The 20,754-nt window shown below is 40.2% G+C and overlaps 1 protein-coding gene across 5 annotated transcripts in view; it reads right to left on the minus strand.

The window, feature by feature from the left end:
• The window catches only part of BUD13 (BUD13 homolog), a 308,262-nt gene that overhangs the window by 279,109 nt on the left and 8,399 nt on the right, over positions 1–20,754 (minus strand). For 3 of the 5 annotated variants that reach the window (XR_006585963.1, XR_002145297.3, XR_006585962.1), the window contains exons 4-9: positions 17,277–18,149; positions 15,323–15,627; positions 13,674–13,779; positions 13,206–13,344; positions 12,708–12,892; positions 12,385–12,466 (exon numbers count right to left, since the gene is read on the minus strand). Coding sequence is in view for 2 of the 5 variants with exons in the window: in XM_006936661.5 (XP_006936723.4) it covers positions 1,513–1,606; positions 12,385–12,466; positions 12,708–12,892; positions 13,206–13,344; positions 13,674–13,779; positions 15,323–15,627; positions 17,277–18,149 (1,784 nt within the window). In the remaining 3 variants the exon portion in view is untranslated. Of the gene's footprint in view, positions 1–1,208; positions 1,607–4,845; positions 6,945–12,384; positions 12,467–12,707; positions 12,893–13,205; positions 13,345–13,673; positions 13,780–15,322; positions 15,628–17,276; positions 18,150–20,754 lie in introns of those variants that run through there. The other 2 variants (XM_006936661.5, XM_045038340.1) reach the window with 2 other exon arrangements.

Raw genomic sequence — 20,754 nt, forward strand, 5'->3', positions numbered from 1 at the left:
GGACTACAAAGGGCTTGAATACCAGGGGTCAAGGATCATTGGGGGCAATCTTGGAAGCTGGCTATCAACACCTGATGATTAGGAAGACAATAATAATAATAGCTAACAATTTTGAGACACATACTATGTGCCAAGCACTGTTCTAAGCTCACAATAAACCCACAAAGTAGGTATTATTATCTCCATTTCACAAAAAAGTTAAGTGGCTTACCAAGGTCACACTATAAGTAAAAGACACAGCTGGGATTCAAACTCAGGCAGTATAGCTCCAGAACCACACTCTTAAAAACTATGTAATACTGCATGCCAGGTATTATTTCATTCCAGTGAAGTGTTGCCCATTTGTCTCCGGAATGGATGTACCAGTTGAAACTCCTCATGAGTTTTCATTCCCCATGAGAGCTCAGTCTCCTATTTTTGCCAAACCAATTGATATAAAGTAGAAACACATTAACATTTTAATTTGCGTTTCTCTAATTACCAATGGGGTAATATACTTATTAGTCATTCTGGTTTTCCCTTTAGATTTTACCTATTTATATTCTTTGCCCATTTTTATCTTGTGTTTTGTTTCTCTTCCTGATTTGCAGTAGTACTTTCTATATTCAGTCTTTTATATATGCAATCCCTTGTCAGTTTTAAACATTGCAAATATTTTTTCCTAATCTGTACACATCTTTAACTTTGACTATGAGATGCTTTGTTGACCAGAAATCTTTAGTTATGAAGTAGTCAAAGGTATCAAATCTCATGGATAGTGCTTTGGGGATCTCATTTAAGAAATCTATCCTCACCCCAAAGTCGCAAAGACAGTCTCTGATTTTTCCTACTGGTTTTAACATTTTACCTTTCATTTAGGTCTTTCATCACTTTGGGATGTCTTTGTCTCATATGGTGTGAGGTAGGGATCCAACTTATTGTTGTCCATATATAAGTCAATTTTCTAAACACCATTATCTGTTTCTTCTCCACTAATTTGTGACACTACCTTTGACATACACCATGCTTCCAAACAGCTACTTCTATTCCTAAGTCTAGTTTACCACTAATTCATATTTTCTAAGAGGAAGGAACTATCACTGCCAAAGTTTTTACTCCCACTGCTTTCTAGATTAATGAAAAATCCAACCATCACCCTCCAAGATCCATGGAGGTTCAACATTAGCTTGTGTTCTTCCCAAAAACAGAATACCCAGTTAAGAGCATGATTGTGAAAAAATAAATGTATGTTTATTAAAAAAGAAAAACCCTACCCAAGAACAAACTCTGGGACACTGAAAATGCAATGCTTCCTCTGAAGGCCAGCAATCGCCAGTGTTGGAACACCTGAGAAGTACAGGTGCCTCAGTCCAAACATCAGGTCTCAAAATATTCTTCTGTAGTCAAAATTGGCATTCAGGTTGCTGGTCTGTGTGGACCCTGATTACTAGCATAGACAGCTGTTACAGCTGGATGTCTGGCTGCCCTATGTCCACTACCACAACCCACAGCCGCCCCACAGCCTCAGAAAAGTTACATATCCTCAACACTCCACTTGTAGGCAAGTTCCTCCACCGCCTTCTTGCTGGCAAGCCTGGCAAAGCGCTTCTGTTCAAATCCATTGGATCTGCAATCAAGAGACACTGATCAGCCAGAATCCTGAACTGGACATTCGTTTTTGAAAAAAGAGAAGAGTTCACAACCTAATAGATAAGGAGGAAAGTAAGGCAGTCATGTGAAAATATGTAAGGCATATGCAATAGAATCAAAAAGCCAAAATACATCATTCATCCTTTTATTAGTTCTTATTCAGACCCTTCTGCCACTCTTTTGACAACCGTTTCAAACATTTACTACTCTACAGGCCCAACTCCCTCTCAGCTGATGTCTACATCTTATAATTTATCCATTCATTACACAACATTTAGTGAATTCTTATTACAGGCACCTCTCTAATTGCACTTCACTTTACGACACTTCGCAGAATGTATTTTTTACCAACTGAAGATCTGTGACAACCATGCATCAATTAAGTCTATTGGTGCCACTTTCCAACAGCATTTGCTCACTTCATGCCTCTGGGTCACACTTTGGTAACTCTTGCAATATTTCACATTTTTTCATTATTTGTTATGGTGATCTTTAATCAGTGATCTTTAACGAAACTATTGTCAACTGTTTTGGGGTGCCACGAATGCATCCATATAAGACAGCAAACTCAGTTGATAAATGTTGTGTGTGTTCTGACTGCTCCACTGACCGGCCACTCCCCCATCTCTCTCCCTCTCCTCCAGCCTATTCTCTGAGACACAGCAATATTGAAATTAAGCCAATTAATGACCCTACATTGGCCTGTAAGGGTTCAAGTAAAAGAAAGAATCACACGTCTCGCTTTAAGTCAAAAGCTAGAAAAAAGACTAAGTTCAGTGATGAAGGCAAGTTGCAAGCCAAGATGGGCTAAAAGCTACGCCTCTTGCGCCAGTCAGTCAACTTGTTAATGCAAAGGAAAAGTTACTGAAGAAAATTAAAAGTGCTACTCCAACAAACACAAATGATAAGGAAGCAAAACAGCCTTACTGCTGATATGGAGGAAGTCTGAGTGGTCTCAATAGGGGATCAAACCAGCTATAACATTCCTTTGAGGCAAAGCTTAATCCAGAGGAAGGCCCTGAGTCTCTTCAATTCTGTGAAGACTAAGAGAGGTGGGGAAGCTGCAGAAGAAAAGTTTGAAGCTGGCAGAGGGTGGTTCGTGAGATTTAAGCAAAGAAGTTGTCTCCATAACATAAAAGTTTGAGTGAAACAGCAAGTGCCAGTGTAAAGCTGCAGCAAGTTATCTAACAGATCTAGCTACCTAAGACAGTCAGTGAAGGTGGTTACACTAAACAGATTTTCAATATAGATGAAATGGCCCCCTACTGGAAGAAGATGCCACCTGGGACTTTCATAGCTACAGACGGGAAGTCAATGCCTGGATTCAAAGCTTCAGAGGACAGGCCGACTCTCTTGCTAAAGGGCTAATGCAGCTGGGGACTTTAAATTGAACTTCTTAAAAGAGCTTGTATTCACGGTCTACACCTCCTCACTTTTCATTCACTCCTTAACACATTGGAACCTAGCTTTTGTCTCACCATGCCACAGTTAGCTCTCTTTCAGGCTGCCAGTGACCTTCCCTATTGTCAAATCCAGTGATTTCTCCTTCTGCCCAAGTCAGCCACCAGGTCCTGACACCTCATCCCTGAGCACTTCCCTACAGTTCAGAACTCCACCTCCTTTACCCTGACCTACTGCAATAGCCTTTTACCTTGTCTCTCCACTTCCAGATGTGTGCCTTTCAAATGCTTCCCATTACTGCCTTAGTGATTCATCTATCTAATATACAAAGCTGCTGTTATTCCTTCAAGGGCCCTCCTTTGCCTTTAGGGTGAAGACCACACTCATCACAAATGCTTCTAAAGCCTACTGTGACCAGGCCCCTGCTTACCTTTCCAATCTATCACATACACTCCACGTCACACCTCATGCTCTCCAACAGTAGCAAACTGCTTATGACTGCCCCCCCATAACACTATGATGTCCCATACCCTTATGACTTCGCACTTCAACCTCTTTCCTCTTCTTATGTTGGCTGGCGACTGATATCCCTTAAGACAAAGACTTCGCACTTCAACCTCCTTCCTCTTCTTATGTTGGCTGGCGACTGATATCCCTTAAGACAAAGCTCATGTATATTCTAGAAAGCTTCCCCAAACCGCACTCTCCCAAGGCTGAATTTACTCTACCTTTGTGCTCCCAAGCACCCTGAAAATCCTCTATAGTAATACTAGCAAGTAGTATTGAAATTATTTACTTGTCTTTCTGCTCTAGATGGAAAGTAAGTTCCTAAGCTTAGGGACTATCACTACCTGTGAGAGCCCAGCAGCTGGTACACAGCTGCCTCAAGTAATCACATCTTTGCTAAGTGTTACTGAACTGATGGAGAGAACAGGCTTCCTTCCCTCTTGCCCAACACCCTCCCTAAGGGATGAGTAGGATGAATAACAGAGTGTTTTAGAAAGGGAAGCTTACTACAAACAGCTCCATCTCTAACCTCAAAAGCATGCAGGGTATTCTAGAGCACCAAGGAAACCACTGTTTTTTGCCCTGGGGAATAAGTACTTAAGAGAACCAACACTAATATGATCATACAGACGAAGGACATATGAATAACAAACCAAACCCCACAGAATCAAAAAACAAATCACAAGAGAACGCACAGTAGAAAAGCCTTGGACTATAGAATCAGGAGCCCATGATTTTTAATTTTTTTTTAATGTTTTTATTTATTTTTGAGAGAGAGAGACAGAGTGCGAGCAGGGGAGGGGCAGAGAGAGGGGGAGACACAGTATCTGAAGTAGGCTCCAGGCTCTGAGCTGTCAGCACACAGCCCGATGCGGGGCTCTAACTCACGAACCATGAGCTCATGACCTGAGCCGAAGTCGGACACTTCACCGACTGAGCCATCCAGGCACACCAGGAGCCCAGGATTCTAATTCCAGCTTTTTCAGGTGAGCTAAATAACTCGAGGTAAGTAGTTAAATTTATCTGGGCCTTGCTTGTCTTTTAAATAATAATGGGATTAGATTAATTGACCTTATGAGTTTTTCCAACTACAGATATGTTCTAGAAATGTTCACTTGCAATGGGCCAAAACCAGACAAACTAAAAGAGGTGACGAAAGAGTGAATAATGAGAAAGAAAACAAAGATGAGAAAGAGAACTAAAAGGAAAGATGTAAGAAAAAATGCTAAGTGGAAGAAAACTCCTGGGAGAGCTGGAGACAAATCAGATATCAAGAAAATACTAGGTCAGGGAGAGTTCTGAGTGTGGGTCCAGAATTTTTTTTTTTTTTTTTTAATAGGAAAAAAAAAAAGGATGGCCTCAGTGTAGCAGAGAAAATCTCTAGGGTTGTGGCTATAAAAAGATCCACTTCTGGCTATAAGACAAATCAGCATTCTGAAAAATGTCCTGCTACCAAACAAAGAGCCTATATCCAGTGAACTGCAAACCAAAGTAGTAAGCTAGCCTGAAACCACAGCCACCCTGAGGATACCCAGTATCAGGAACTAGAGCCTCAGATTTTGATGGCAGCTTGGGGGACAGAAGACAATGCCTCAGGTCCATAGGAGGTGGGGCAATGGATTTCAGTCACAGCAGAGGAACTTGAGCAGACTATTCTCAGGCAGCAATTATAAAATCTGGACAAAATATGAAAGTGCAAGTATCTAAAATTCTTTGAAGGCATGGGAAAGTGACCAAAAGCAGGCAGAACCTGGATGAGTCCAGGTTCCAAAAAGATTTGTGAGCTTTTTGCCAGAGGGCACTTCCCGGTCTGCACAGCTCATGGAGGCAGAAAGTCACAGGCTTATTAGCTTGAGGTATCAGTGCAAAGAAGGCAGAGCAGCTGGAAAATCAGGAAGGAAACTCTGAAGGGGAGGAAGCTACAAAACAGATGAACCCTGCAATGTACACACAGCACCTAAAGCCTTGGCTAACTGCTAAACTGTGCTTGCACAGGGGAACCACACTGGGCCCAGTGAAAAAGCAGCAGCTAGAAATTGAAAGAACTGAGCAGAAATTGTAGCTGCTGCCCACTGCAAAGGAGACAGCATTCGGAGCTCAAATGCACCCACTTAACAGTCTACTGGACATAAACATCAACATACTTCAGAGGAATATAACAGAATTCCAAGTTCTGACAATGTATCACTTACAGTATCCAATATATGTTAAAAAATGACCAGATATGTCAAGGAATAGTAAAATGTAATCAAACTCAAGAAAAGGATTAATAGAAACCAATCCTGAGGTGACCCAAATGTTACAATGAGCAAACAGGACTTCAAAGCACCAATTATAAATATTCTCAAGGAAGAGGGAAATGTCTCATAATGAATGAGCAAATGGAAAATCTCAGCAGAGAAATACAAACTATCAAACGGAAATTCTAGAGTTGAAAAATACAATAAACTAGCTGAAACAAAAAATTCACTGTGTGGGCTTAAGAGATTGGAGATGGCAGAAAGTCAATGAAGTGGAAAACAGATCAACAGAAACTATCTGACCTTAAGAACAGACAGAAAAAATGATGCTAGAAAAATGAACAGGACTTTAGGGCTCTGCGGAATAATATTAAGTGGTGGAAAATAACGTAACTGGAGAAGAAGAAACAGTAGTTCAGAAAGAATAACTGGTGAAAAAATAGCCAAATACTTCCCAATGGTGAATAACATGAACTTGAAGATCCAGAGAGCATAACAAACCCAAAGCAGGATAAATACAAAGAAAACCACACTGAGGTACATGATAAACTGGCTAAAAACCTAAAACAAGAAGAAAAATCTGCCAGAGAGAAACAATATATTACAATGTGGGGCAGGGAGTAACAATAAAATAAATGAGGACTAAGGATTTACTTCTAATTAGAAACAGTGGAGGCCAGAAAATGATGAAACTTTCTTAAAGGGTTGACAAAACTGTCACAGAATTCTGGTACTATCAATCCAGAGTTCTATGTGTTGGTTCACAACCTTGTGAGCTTCCTGGGGGAAGTCTGAAATTGGCCCCAGTACGCGCAGGGCAAGGAGAGAACAAAAAAAAAAAAAAGAGGCAGGCCACTCCACATTGATAGGGGGCAAGTTTAATAGGCAAGGGAACTTACATATGAAGCCTCTCTTGGGCAGCCACCTGGCGAATCTCAAAAACTTATACAGAGGCCTTAACTGGATTCAGCCACATATTTGGCCCAGGTGGTCTCAATAACACCTTACTCTTTCAAGGCTACGTCCTTGAAAAGGGTAGGCAGGACACACATTCCAAGGACAAGGGAGCGGGTAAGAGGCCTCTGATTGCCTGGGTCCAGCTTCTGGGTCAACCAGTGGTAATGTCATCTTGATGACCTCCTCCAACAATACGTCAGTAAAACTATCCTTGAGAAATGAAGGTGAGAAAAATGTCTTTAATTTAATAGAATTGTGCCAATGTCAATTTCCTTATTTTGGTAATGTACTATGGTTATGTTGGATTATCGTTGGGGGAAGCTGGGTAAAGGGTATGCTGTAACACACTGTACTAATTTTTCAAGTTCTTATCTAAAATTATTTCAAAACTAAAGTATTTAAAAATTAAAGGTGAAATAAAGACATCTTCACATCAACAAAAACAGAGAATTTGTCACCAATAATCCTCCACTAAAGGAATATTAAAAGTTGTTTAAAGAAAAAAAAAAAAGAGCACCAGAAACGGTAAATACATGAGTTAAATATTAAATATTAACACATATATTTTGTTGTTTTTTTCAGTTTTCTTTTTAAATAACTGTAAATTAAAAATTAGAACACTGGAGGGGTGCCTGGGTGGCTCAGTCGGTTAAGCATCTAACTTGGGCTCAAATTATGATCTTACAGTTTGTGAGTTCAAGCCCCGCATCAGACTCTGCACTGACAATGCACAGCCTACTTGGGATTCGCTCTCTCCTTCTCTACCCACCCGTACCCATGCTTTCTCTGTCTCTCAAAATAAATAAACTTTTTAAAAAAATTAGAACACTATATTGTGGGGTCTATACCATTTATGTAATATATATGACAACAATAGCACATAGAACAGAGGGTAAGTGGAACCTCAGCGTTACATACAAGGTTTGTGTATTTTATGTGAAACAGTACAGTTATAAACTCCCAGTAGGCTGTGATGAGTTAAAGATACATACTGTAATCCTTAGAGCAAACACCAAAAAAGAAAACTGCAGAGAGGTTTAGCTAAACAGATAACAGAGCAATTAAAATTCAATACTAAATGTACACACCTAAAATCCAAAACACTGACAATACCAAAGGCTGGCAAGGGTATGGAGCAACAGGAATCCTCATTCTCTGGTGTAACAAAAAATGGTATAGCCACATTAGAAAACAACTGGCAGTTTCTTATCAAGTTCAACATAGTCTCACCATATATTCCAGCAATCACTGGGTATCTACCCAAATGAACTGAAAACTATGTCCACATAAAAATCTATACACAAATGTTTACTGTGGCTTTATTCATAGTTGCTAAAAACTGAAGATGTCCTTCAACTGGGGAATAAACAAACTGATACAGCCACATAATGGGATATTCATGCAAGAACATGGATAAACCTTACATGCATTTTGCTAAGTGCAAGAAGTCAGACTCAAAAGGCTCCATATTGTATGATTCCATTCCTGTGACACTCTGAAAAAGGCAAAACATAGGAACAGAAAGCAGAGCACTCATCACAAGGGTTTGGTGGACAAAGTGTAACTGACTAAAACAGGACTTACAGGGGAAATTTTTGGATGATGTAGCTGTTCCATACAGTAGTAGGGTGGTGAATAAATGACTCCGTGCATTTGTCAAACCCCACAGAACTATACACAATAAAAAATAAACACTAACATAAGCAAACTATAAAAAGGAAAAATCACCCAGGATGTCAGCAGATCCCAGGATAGACGGGGACTATGACAAATGAATCTATATTACAAATGTATGACATAACAGTACTGGGGCAGGGCAGTTGGAAAATGGTTCTTTCACTAGAAATTATAAGGGTAGTAACAAAAGTAACTACACTATATTTTTGTTGGAAATCTGTTTCTTACTTCTGAATCTCTCAATTCTGAAACTGTTTTACATGTATACAGAGATGAGCAAAATGGACGGTACATGGGGGTGCTAGGTTTCTCAATGCTGGAGAGGGAAGTTACAGACAAGCTAGAATAAAAGGTAATACTCCACTAGAGTCAACATTAGTATGAACTCATATTTACGTATCTGTATACATAAACATGTACATATACAGACACATACATACAGATAAGTAGGTACAGAATTAACAAATATGTGTGTGTACATGAATTACTAGACATGTACTACCTAGCTCTGTCTGCTGGCATAGCCTAGAAACAATGACACCCCAGTAACAAGTACTTCTAGCAGTCAGATCTTGGTTTCTAAATACCATTGTCCATTAAAAGCAGCCAGGGCTGCTTGGAGAAATGGCTAATTCTAGGGCTGGGACAAGGAACATACAAGATGAGCCTGGAGCATCTTGCAGTATCAGAAAGTCAGAGAGTACTCAAAAAATAAAAGGACAGGGCATGCAAAAGGGACACCTTAAAGAACTCCCAGTAGCTAAAGAACAGAACAATTTATTTAAATAAATAACAAAATAAATAACATACTACTGGATTACAATCCAGTATAAAATTGCATGAATCATTACTGATATAAATAAATAACTGACTAAGCAAATGGGGTGACAAAACAAATCCCTATAGAAAAAGCCCAAATAATAAATGTAGCTATGCCACCTACAGGTCACCTTTTGAGTACAAGCTAAACTCAGTGACTCACTTCTAGAGAACTAAGTATGTACGGAAGGGGAAAAAGAATAACTAAAATGGAGATACCTGGCAAACACTCACTACAGCTGAACCAAGTGACTGAGGTTAACAGTAGGGATGTCCTGTTGTTACCAGGTACCAGTTAAATGATGTGATGAGAAGGGCATGCCACCACTGTGGCATTCTTTCCAAAAACCCATAACCCCAGTCTAACCATGAGAAAAACATCAAATGAACCCACTTTGAGGGACAGTCTACAAAATAACTGACCATATTCCAAAAAACTGTCATGGTGACAAACAGCAAAGAAAGACTGAGAAACTGTCACAGACCAGAGAAGACTAAGGAGAAATGACAACTAAGTGCAATGTGGGATCCTGAACAGAAAAGGATTTTAGTGGAAAAAACTAGTAAAATCCAAGTAAAATCTGGTACATTAATAGCAACATACCAATGTTGTTCTGATAAATAAATGTACCATGGTAATGCAATGAATGATAATAAAATTGGATGAGGAGTGTATAGGAATTCTTTACACTATCTGCAAATTTTCTATAAATCTAAAATTATTCCAAAACAAAAAGTTTATGTTTAAAAAAATACAAAAATTAATTTTCAAAACACTCCCCCAAACAACTGCAGGATACGTATTATCCTCATATGCAAATGGACTATTCACCAAGGTCAACCATATACTGGGCCATAAAACACATCTTAATACATTTCAAAAGATCAAAATATTATGGAGTATATTCTCTGACTTCATCAGAATTAAACTGGAAATCAATAATGGTGAGATACTACAGAAGTCTAAATGTTTGGAATTAATGCATTCCTAAATAACTAACTAATAGATCAAAGAATGAACCAAAATCCAACACACATTCCAGAAAAAAAAAAAAAAAAAAAACTGTCAGCAAATTAGGAATAGAAAGGAACCTTCTCAACTCAGCGAAGGGAATCTACAAAAACACCTATAGCTTACAACATATTTAATGGCAAAACACTGACTGTTGTTCTCCTAAGATTTAGGAAGAAGGCAAAGATGTCTGTTCTTACTACTTCTATTCAACATCTGCACTGAAGCTCTAGTTACTACAATTAAGGTAAGAAAAAGAAACAAAGGGCATTTGGATTGGAAAGGAAGAAGTAAAACTCTATATTCACAGAGGACCTGATCCTCTAGGTACAAAATCTGATGGATTCTACAAAAAAGTTATTGTACAAAAAGCTTTAACTTCAGTAACAACTGATACTTGTCACCAATGATAAAATTCAAGACTTTAAGCATAAATTAGAATTTGAATACACTTGGATCCGCCACCATGAACTTTAGCTTCCTATTAAGATTTTGGTGATGAGGGGCGCCTGGGTGGCGCAGTCGGTTAAGCGTCCGACTTCAGCCAGGTCACGATCTCGCGGTCCGTGAGTTCGAGCCCCGCATCAGGCTCTGGGCTGATGGCTCAGAGCCTGGAGCCTGTTTCCGATTCTGTGTCTCCCTCTCTCTCTGCCCCACCCCCGTTCATGCTCTGACTCTCTCTGTCCCAAAAATAAATAAACGTTAAAAAAAAAAAAAAAGATTTTGGTGATAAGATCAGAGGTAACTTTAACAAATACAAATCATTGATGTTGTATAACGAAAAATGTCAACATTTGGCAGGTCTGAAAAACTCAGCAAACCACTATTTTCCAAATGACCAGCACATGATGTTATAAAATCAGGCACTGGGAAAAGATCCCTACAAAGTAAAAAAAAACAAACAAAAAAAAAAAAAAAAAAACAATTTTAATGTAACAGTGTTAAAAGTTCTTTGATATCGTTTCAGACTCCATGTTATAAATCACCTTTAAGAAACTATCACCTGTTCAATTTCTGTGTAGTACAAAATATAATACACCTTCCTTTTCTAACAACCTAGGTATAAGGCTGATTTTTTTTTTTTTTTAAGTAGGCCTCATGCCCAGCCCGGAGCCCAATGCAAGCCTTGTGCTCATGACCCTGAGATCACGACCTGAGCTGAGATCAAGAGTCAGACGCTTAACCGACTGAGCCACCCAGGTGCCCCACAGCTGAATTTTCTAAGGCTAAACTTTCTTCAATACTCCAACTAAACAAACTGCAACAGACTCAATGCAGAATCCTGCTATCGACTATTAAGCCAAACATTAATGAGATTTGCAAAAATGTAAATCAATGCCATTCTTCTACTTTCTTTGTTTGGAAAACAGTTATTTTTCTTAAAAAATATGGTAATTATATTAACATAATGGCTTTATTATGTTTTTAATGAACTAATTAATAAACACTTTTTAAACTTCTCAGTTTAATTTCTAATAAGGTAAATATTAATACATACAAACCACATAAACAAAAGCTGTTTGGGGTTCTCAAGTATAAAGGGGTCTTGAGATCAAAAAGTTTGAGAACCACTATGGTAAACGCTAGAACAATGTCCTTCCGTAGGCAAGAGGAGATGGGATCTACCACGTAAACAGAGGAGCAGACTTTGAACAGAAGCACACAACAGACAGTAAGTTAGAGTAAATGGGTACAGATGCTGGCCGTAGGGGTCAGGGAGATATCGTAAGTAACTCATTCCTAAGTCAGTGAAGAGAAGGTTCAAGGGCTACATTTTTAAAGATACAACATACGAAAGACTCCAGACTACCGCCCATCACTCATCCCCACTAAACCTTAGAAAATATCTCTAGAAGTGACCAATGTCAACAACAAAGGGTATCTCATCGGAAGCAGCAGAGCTGTTTGTCCAGAGCTTTAAAAAAACACTTTGAAAAGGAAAAACGGAGAAGGAGGAAGAATATTTTAAGCATGGGAAATGGGATTTGGGGACCTCAGAAACAGAAGCAAGCAAACTGCATATTATTAACTTTGTGGTTAGAACAGAAAATGAGGCAGAGTGTAGAGTGATGTAAGAACGGCTACGAAAGGTTAGGGTCAGATGGAAAAGAAAACAAAAATGTAGGAAATACTCAGGCTTACCTGTCAACTCCATCCCAGCGATATCCAGGCCAGATATTGAATCTGTTGGGAGGAGGGGCAGGACCACTGTAGCGAGGTCTCACTGGTGAGAGGAGAGAGGGAGAAGTTAGTTACCTATATAACTCAATCCAGAGTCGGGTGGCAGTGGGAACAAAAATTTTATACAGAAATCTCTAGTGAGCTGAATGCAAATTTCCAAATACAAGGAACCTAAAAAACTGTATGGGAGAGACTTCTCTGCACCTGACTATGTATCATCCAGCTAAAGACTATCTCTCTTTACACAAGTCACCTTCATCTCTGACGAATCCCAGAAGGCTCACCTTTCTTATTCTTGTTCTCCTTAGCCTTATTCTTCTTGATAAAGTTGGCCATGGGGTCCCCCTCTCTTTCCTGTTCTCGCAGCATCCGATCCAGATCTTCATCATCAATGTAGCGCGCCAGAGGCTTTTGCATTTCCTTCACTGCATCCTCCACATTTTGTTGCTGCTGCCGGCTCTGGGCAAGCCTGGGCAAAAAGAACCAAGAGTGTATGCTGTCCCGTTTAACATTTGCACTCTCACACTGAGCGGACCATACTGCTACATTTGGGGAACTTCCTTTTCCCAGCAGCGTCGGCCAAATATTGAAAAGAGCAAAACTAGAATATCAATGCCAAGTGTGGAGTACCCCAGTATCTTAGGAGGGAGACCGAGCACACTGAACCTTCCATTCCTGAAACAGCTGTGAAGGCACAACGAACTAACTCACTGGTCAGAAAAGTAGAGAATGACCTCCTCCAGTCAGCACAGTCTTGTTCTCCGTTTCAGTGGTTCTCTTACCCTTTTCCCCACTGAGCATACAGCTCCTCTCTCTCCGAGTCCTTCTCTGCTTTTCTCCTTTGCTCTAAACGTTCCAGTTTCAAATTCCTCTTACGACCAGACTTATCTCGAAATACAGTTTCAGCATATTGGAATTCAGCTGCAAAGGAAAATTATACTTTTAAAGATAAACACCCAGGTATCAGAATTGGGAATAATATTCTAACAGTTGAAATCAACGTGGGATTCTGATGCTGAATAAAAATTTTTGCAGCCAGACTACAAGTAGCTCCTACCAATGTCTAACTAACCTTTGTCAAGAAAGAAAAGAACCACTTGGGACCACTAAGAAGTTAAAATAATGCATAAAACCAGAGCTGAAATTTGATCTCAATTAAAAGTTTAAAATATGAGATACAATAAGTTACGTTAAAAAAATAAAATCAAATCTACATGAGCCTCGACTGGTCTCTGCATTTTCACTTTTACCTTCAAACGCCGTAGTTTCTTGGTCCCGTTTCTTGAGCTCTTGCTGCTCTCGCTGTATGTCAGTTAACACCAACCCAGTTCTTGCCCCAGAATACATGTGAGCAGCCTATGCAATGGAAAAGGGAGCATCCAACATTAATGAGACGATGTAACAGCAGGCTCCAGGGTAGACACGTGCATTTTTGCCCGACGATGAGCAATAACCAAACCAAACGACTCCAACTTTGTATTCTCATTATCGACCACAAGATTCACAAAATAAAAAAGAAATAAAATTGAACTTCATGGCAAATTAATAGTACTACCAAGTTTGAAGAATAAACACAAACACAAACTAACAAAATACTAAAGAAAAAGCTAAGCATCTAAATAGTTCTGACTTTTCAGTGTATAAACTGCATACATGAAGACACATTCTCAGGTTACCTGATCAGAAGCCTGTATCAAGCTCTAAGCCCTTCAGTGGAGACCCACACTAATAAAATATTCCATTTAAACTACAAACTCAAGCAAGTCTAAGGTCCCTCAGTTGTGGATATATTTCAGGATAATGACAAGTTGTGACCAAATCAAACCTTCTTACTAAACCCTATTGCATAGCAAGATAACCAACCAATGCATAAACGGAGTATACAGTGTATTGTGGTATCCTTAAGCAATGTGCTCAATTTAATATGAAACTATCCATGAAGTAAACAGATACCTAAAATGTCAAGGGGTCCAGCTGCAACACAGACCTCACTCTGTTTCCCAGGAAAGAAGAATCCTACTTCCTGGGCCAGGGACAGGCTGCCAGGACCATGTGGGCTACAGAGGAGACTTGCCTGAAAAGTCTTGGTTGGAGGTAAATGTGCATACTACAGGCTCTATTATTCTGTTTCTTAACCAACTCACTGGAATAAGATTCTTTTCCTAGCACTGGGGTGCTTTACAAAACAACTGCTCCAAGTTCATGCAGATGTTCTGGGCAATTCATGCTTCATCACAGATTTAAAATAAAACACAGACTTCCCAGGTGGTATGATTCGTAAAAGTAATTTTATATTCTAAATGTCTCTTAAGATCTGCAAATGGAGACTGGTAGTCCAATTTATAATAATCAATTGCTTACACTAAAGTCTGACTTTTTCTGGGCACTGTGCTAAGAGTTTTACTTATACAAGCTAATTTAATTCTCACAATAACCTCATGAAGTATATACTACTATTATCCCCATTTTACAGATGAAGAAGCTGGGGCTTAGAGATCTCACATATCTTGCTCAAATCTCATAGACAGTAAGCAGAAGCAGGAGGATTTGAATGTCATCCGATTAACACAAAGTTTGTGCTCCAAACTCTACTCTGTAAACTACAGTTCTCAGTTTATTCATGAGAAAATAGGAAGTTTTTCCGGACCCATTAAAAAATGACATTTGTGGAATAAAGAGGATATAAAGTCAGAAGCTACTTAGGAACTGGTATTTGCAAGTTCATCCGGGCTGGGTCATAGGCAGTCCTGCCTTCAGAAGGAGCAAAGACCTCCAGAGGTAACTCTGCAATAGATTTACTCTACTACCAGGAGGTACCCCCTCCCTCTCTGGTTTATATCTCTGAAAATAGAAAAGAGCAGTCACTCTAAAAGAAGGTATGGCTCCTGAAAATTCCTACCTTCTTTCCTAGAGGCTGACTCCTTCGAGGTGGAGACAGATCGGAATCAGAAGATTTGGCCCTCTGTTTCCTCCTTGGTGGAGATAGGTCAGAATCAGAGCTCTGGTATGTAGGTCTATTCCGTGGAGGTGACAGATCTGAATCAGAATTTTTGTGCCCTGAATTCTGCTTTTGCCGTGGAGGAGAAAGATCTGAATCAGAGGCTTTCCGACTATCATCTGGGTAGGAGGAAGAGTCCAACATGTGACTCTGATATCTCCTAGGCGAAGAGTTTGTATGAAATTTCCTATGGCTGGGGGAAGAGTCTAGAAATTAAAAAATAAAGTCTTTAATCCCATTGGTGGAATCTTAAAAACGGAACTTATCAAGCTAATGTCCAATATTCATTTGGTCCTCCTCTAAACAGCTATCACTATCCTAAACACAAGTACAGATGACATGGGAAAAGAGCAGAGCCAGACACAACTTTTACAACCAATAGGCAGGATGTGGGGTTCTATTCCCAAGTTACTAGTGACTGTGACTAGCATGTGAGGTCTCAACATACTCACCTATGTCATATTTATCTGAGCACAGAATGGGAGAAACAACTCACACTCAGATCTCAGGGCTGTGGCAAAAGTTACAACTGCCTAGAATACACTGTGATGTCAGAGACTAAAAGATAACAATATACTTTATTTAAGAATGAAAACAGGGGCGCCTGGGTGGCTCAGTCGGTTGAGTGTCCAACTTCGGCTCAGGTCAGATCTCACAGCTCGTGAGTTCAAGCCCCACATCAGGCTCTCTGCTGACAGCTCAGAGCCTGGAGACTGCTTCGGATTCTGTGTCCCTTTCTCACTCTGCCCCTCCCTCACTCATGCGCGCGCTCTCTCTCTCTCTCTCTCTCTCTCTCAAGAATAAATAAAACAGTAAAAACTATTTAAAAAAAAAATGAATGAAAACAGTACCTAGTGAGTAAACAAATCTCACTGCATAGGCCTGAGTTGTAGACAGAAACATCACAAATCACCTCCCAAAGAAGCAATGGGTATCCACAGTCTTAAAACCATACATGCCCCTTAACCAACAAATCAATTTCTACTTTGTTTCCCAGGAAACATATCTAGAAGTACTTAAATTTCCAGGAAATCTATCTAAAAGTAGATAAGGAAATAGTCCAGAATGGAGCAATGATTTATCTACAAGGATGTTCATTTTAAAATTATAAAAACAAAATTTATAAATAACCTAAAATATGCACTATTAGGGAAATGGTTAAGTACATTCATGTAACAGAACACCAATAAAGACCACGTTAATTTATGACACGGCGAAGGTAACATTAAGTGAATAAACCAGGCAAGATTACACATATAACATGTATATACTACATAGAAAGGGCTCAACTATATAAAAAATGAATAGAAAAAGGCTTTAAAAAACATCGGCCACAACACTAAGAGCAAATGGCTTTCAATGAATTTTGTACCTTTCTTCTGCTTCTTTGTACGTTTCTATACACTCTGAAGTTTCTACATCAAACATGTTGTATTTTCACATGGGGTAGGGAGAAAAAACAAAAAAAATATATAAAAATGTCTTCCTTGGGGTGCCTGAGTGACTCAGTTGGTTAAGCGTCCCACTGTTGGTTTTGGCTCAGGTCATGACCTCAAGGTTCGTGAGTTCAAGTCCCATGTCAGGCTCTGTGCTAACAGCATGGAGCCTGTTTGGGATTCTCACACATGCGCTCTTTCTCTCTGCCCCTTTCCCCCTTAAAATAAAAATAAACTAAAAAAAAAAAAAAAAAAAAAAGGTTCCCCTTGCCACTGTAAATTTTAACTCTCCTCATTTCCCTACAGTTTTTAAAACTTCTCCAAAGAAATGCCATTCTCATTTCTAAAGACCGCAAGAAGTAAAAGGTCCAAAAGAAAGCACTCAGAATAAGTCCCTCTATGGACAATCAAATGCTTACCTTTAGAATCATGCTTATGGGATTTTGCTCGCTTTTTTCGTGGAGGAGAGCGGTCTGAGTCATACTCATATTTGCTGTTCTTTGGGATTGATGTGTGAGATGGTCCCGGCCCCTTCGAATGTGGAGAAGTTTTCCTAGAAGCTCTCTCTGGGCCTTTACTGCTTTTGGGTCTGGGCAGTGAATGAGGGACACTAGCAGCCAAATCAGGGGAGTTATGATGGGCCCTCCTGAGCTGTGATGTGTCCAAGGAGTCATGAGTCCTTCTAGGTTGAGATGTGTCAGGTGAGCTATTTTGAGCCCTTCTGGGAACAGAGCTATCTGAGGAATTGTGACAGGCCCTCCTAGGAAGAGATGAATCTGGTGTGTCATGATGGGTTCTCCTAGGAGACATGCCTGAAGAATGACGATGAGGCTTCCTGAGGGGAGAAGGATCCAGAGAAGTATGACGGACCCTCCTGGGGGGAGATGGGTCCGGGGTGTCGTGACGGACCCTCCTGGGGGGAGATGGGTCCGGGGTGTCGTGACGGACCCTCCTGGGGGGAGATGGGTCCGGGGTGTCGTGACGGACCCTCCTGGGGGGAGATGGGTCCGGGGTGTCGTGACGGACCCTCCTCGGGGCAGATGGGTCCGGGGTGTCGTGACGGACCCTCCTCGGGGGAGATGGGTCCGGGGTGTCGTGACGGACCCTCCTCGGGGGAGATGGGTCCGGGGTGTCGTGACGGACCCTCCTCGGGGGAGATGGGTCCGGGGTGTCGTGACGGACCCTCCTTGGGGGAGATGGGTCCGGGGTGTCGTGACGGACCCTCCTTGGGGGAGATGAATCCAGGGAGTCACGACGGAAGTGTCTGTGTGAGGGCAGATCTTCACTGTGACCTAAACACAAATAGCAAAAGTAAGATCCCCACAAATGCCCTATTCACCCTTGATATGCAAAGTTTCAAAAGATGGCCCAGGAGCAAACATCTCAAAACTACTCAGAAATCTTCTGCTTAGGGGCAATAAACCAGCATTCACTCAGGAATACCTTAAAAATAACATCTCCTAGGGGTGCCTGGGTGGCTCAGTCGGTTAAATGTCTGGCTTCGGCTCAGGTCACGATCTCACAGTTCGTGGAGTTCGAGCCCCACATCAGGCTCTGTGCTGACAGTTCTGAGCCTGGAGCCTGCTTCAGATTCTGTGTCTCCCTCTCTCTCTGCCCCTCCCCCACTCATGCTCTGTCTCTGTCTCAAAAATAAACATTTAAAAAAATGTTTTAAAGAAAAAAATAAATAACCTCTCCTATCTGCCTAACGAGCCATTTAAATGCATTTTTCATATTATACCTTTTAAGGTACACTGGGCAGGTATCCTTGTTTCACAGACATGTGAAACAGAGGCTCCAAGGAGCTGAGTGATTTCTTACCAAAGGTCACAGCCACTAAGACGAAGAGATAGGCTAACACCCTGATCCTCTCTCAATCCAATGCTCTTCTCAAAACTGTGCCTGTGCAGAGCTCCCAGTCAGAGGCTCCTACTGATATTTAGACTAGGTAACACACAGTTTATACTCACTCTTCTTTCAAAATGCAGACTGACTAAGCCTGTCCTGCATCAAAATGAAATGTAATTAACTATTTGATCAATGTCACTGTGCTCTTTACTGGGGGGAGAGCACCAGAAAAAAAGAGGGATCAGCATTTCCTGATCACGTATTACAAGTCCATGGTTTATACGGATTCCCTCACTGAATTCTCACAAGCCTGAAAGATAAATACTGTTATCTCATTTTATAGATGAAGAAGTTGATACTCAGAAACACTAAGTCCTACTGCCAAAGTCACACTGCTAATAAGTGATAGAGGATCCATTCCAGATCTGTTTGACTGTAGAGTCCATGTGCAATTTTTTAAACTAGGTAGCTGAGGAAAGAGTTTGAAACTTCCAGTTTTCAAAGGTATAAGAGAATGAAATGTTTACAGCAACTCAAGACATTTCCAAAATCCAGTATTTCTTGTCATTGAGCTCCACATCCCAAATTCAAATGCTCGGTAGGACCCAATAAATACTTGCTAAGTGGATGAATTAAACCAAGTCAACTCCTTTACTTTGGGAAATAGTCCTATCTGATTGCAATCACCACTCAGAGAAAAGTACTGATATCTGTGGGACACCTGACAGCAAATCTAATCCATGGCGTTGATAAATTCCATGATATTTACAAAAAGGAAGTAAGAATCAGAGACCAAAGAGGATATTTCCAGGGACAAATGGGGATGGAGCAGTGAGAGTTAAGTAGAAGAAAAACAACTATTCAAGGGTGATGGGGTGGGGGTTCGGTATCTCTTCCTAGACCTATAAATATGGAGACCTGAAGATTCTCTCTGAAAAAAGGACTGTGGAAAAAACAATAAATAACAACAAAGAAAAAAGAAAAAAGGATTATGGAAAAGATTAGAAACACACCCACAGAGAAAAACAAAATAGTAAGAGTGAACAAGATTCGGATAAAAGAATACATACTGATAATAAAATTTTAATTCATAGAACATAATAATAATATACTGAAAAGTAACTGAGGCAATAGTGATCACTAACCTATAACCAACAGTCACTTTTATTATGCATGTTTTTCTTATCAGAATTGTAGGATAATTAACATAAGCACAAAATATAAAACAGAAAGAACAAATCTTGTTTAGGAGTTAATTCGTCTACTACTCTGCATGTATGAAAAAGGAACAAGTGTTGAGAGCAAACTGGAGTTAAATGGCTATACAGAAGCAAGATTCCTGATTATGCTAGGTGGGAGAAAGACCAAACCAATTACGAACAGGTCTTGTCAGGGCACCTGGGTGGCTCAGTCGGTTAAGTGGCGGACTTTAGCCCAGGTCATGATCCCACAGTTCGTGAGTCCGAGCCCTGCATCAGGTTCTGTGCTGACAGCTCAGAGCCTGGAGCCTGTTTCAGATTCTGTGTCTCCCTCTTTCTCTGTCCCTCCCCTGCTTGCACTCTATCTCTCTGTCTCTCTCTCTCTCAAAAATAAAAATAAACATTAAAAAAAATTTTTTTTTAAAAAGAACAGGTCTTGTTTCCACTCAAGACATGACAAACAAATGTCATTTGTCCATTCTCAAAGAACTCAAAACCTTTTTAAATAGGGAGTTAAATTATTAGCCTAGGGAGAGGGTACACAGTGGGCAAGTGGAGGATCATGCACTGCAAAATACCCATGTTTAAAGAAAGAACGAAGAAAGACTTAACTATATACTAAGTGCTCTCCTATTTGGGCCAGAGGTCAGTGGTTACTGCAAGGCCCCCAAATAAGTCACTTCCTGACTTATGTGTAACCTAAGTTAGTAACCCTAACTAATGCCGAAATAAAAGAGAAAATGGGACACCTGGTCACTCAGTTCCCATGTCTTGCTACCTCCGAAGAAGTTCTGAATTCTTTTTCGCACTGTATTTTTCAGGATTAAGGACACACTAAAACAACCTATAT

This window comes from Felis catus, chromosome D1 (assembly GCF_018350175.1).
Source record: "Felis catus isolate Fca126 chromosome D1, F.catus_Fca126_mat1.0, whole genome shotgun sequence".
NCBI lineage: Eukaryota > Metazoa > Chordata > Mammalia > Carnivora > Felidae > Felis > Felis catus.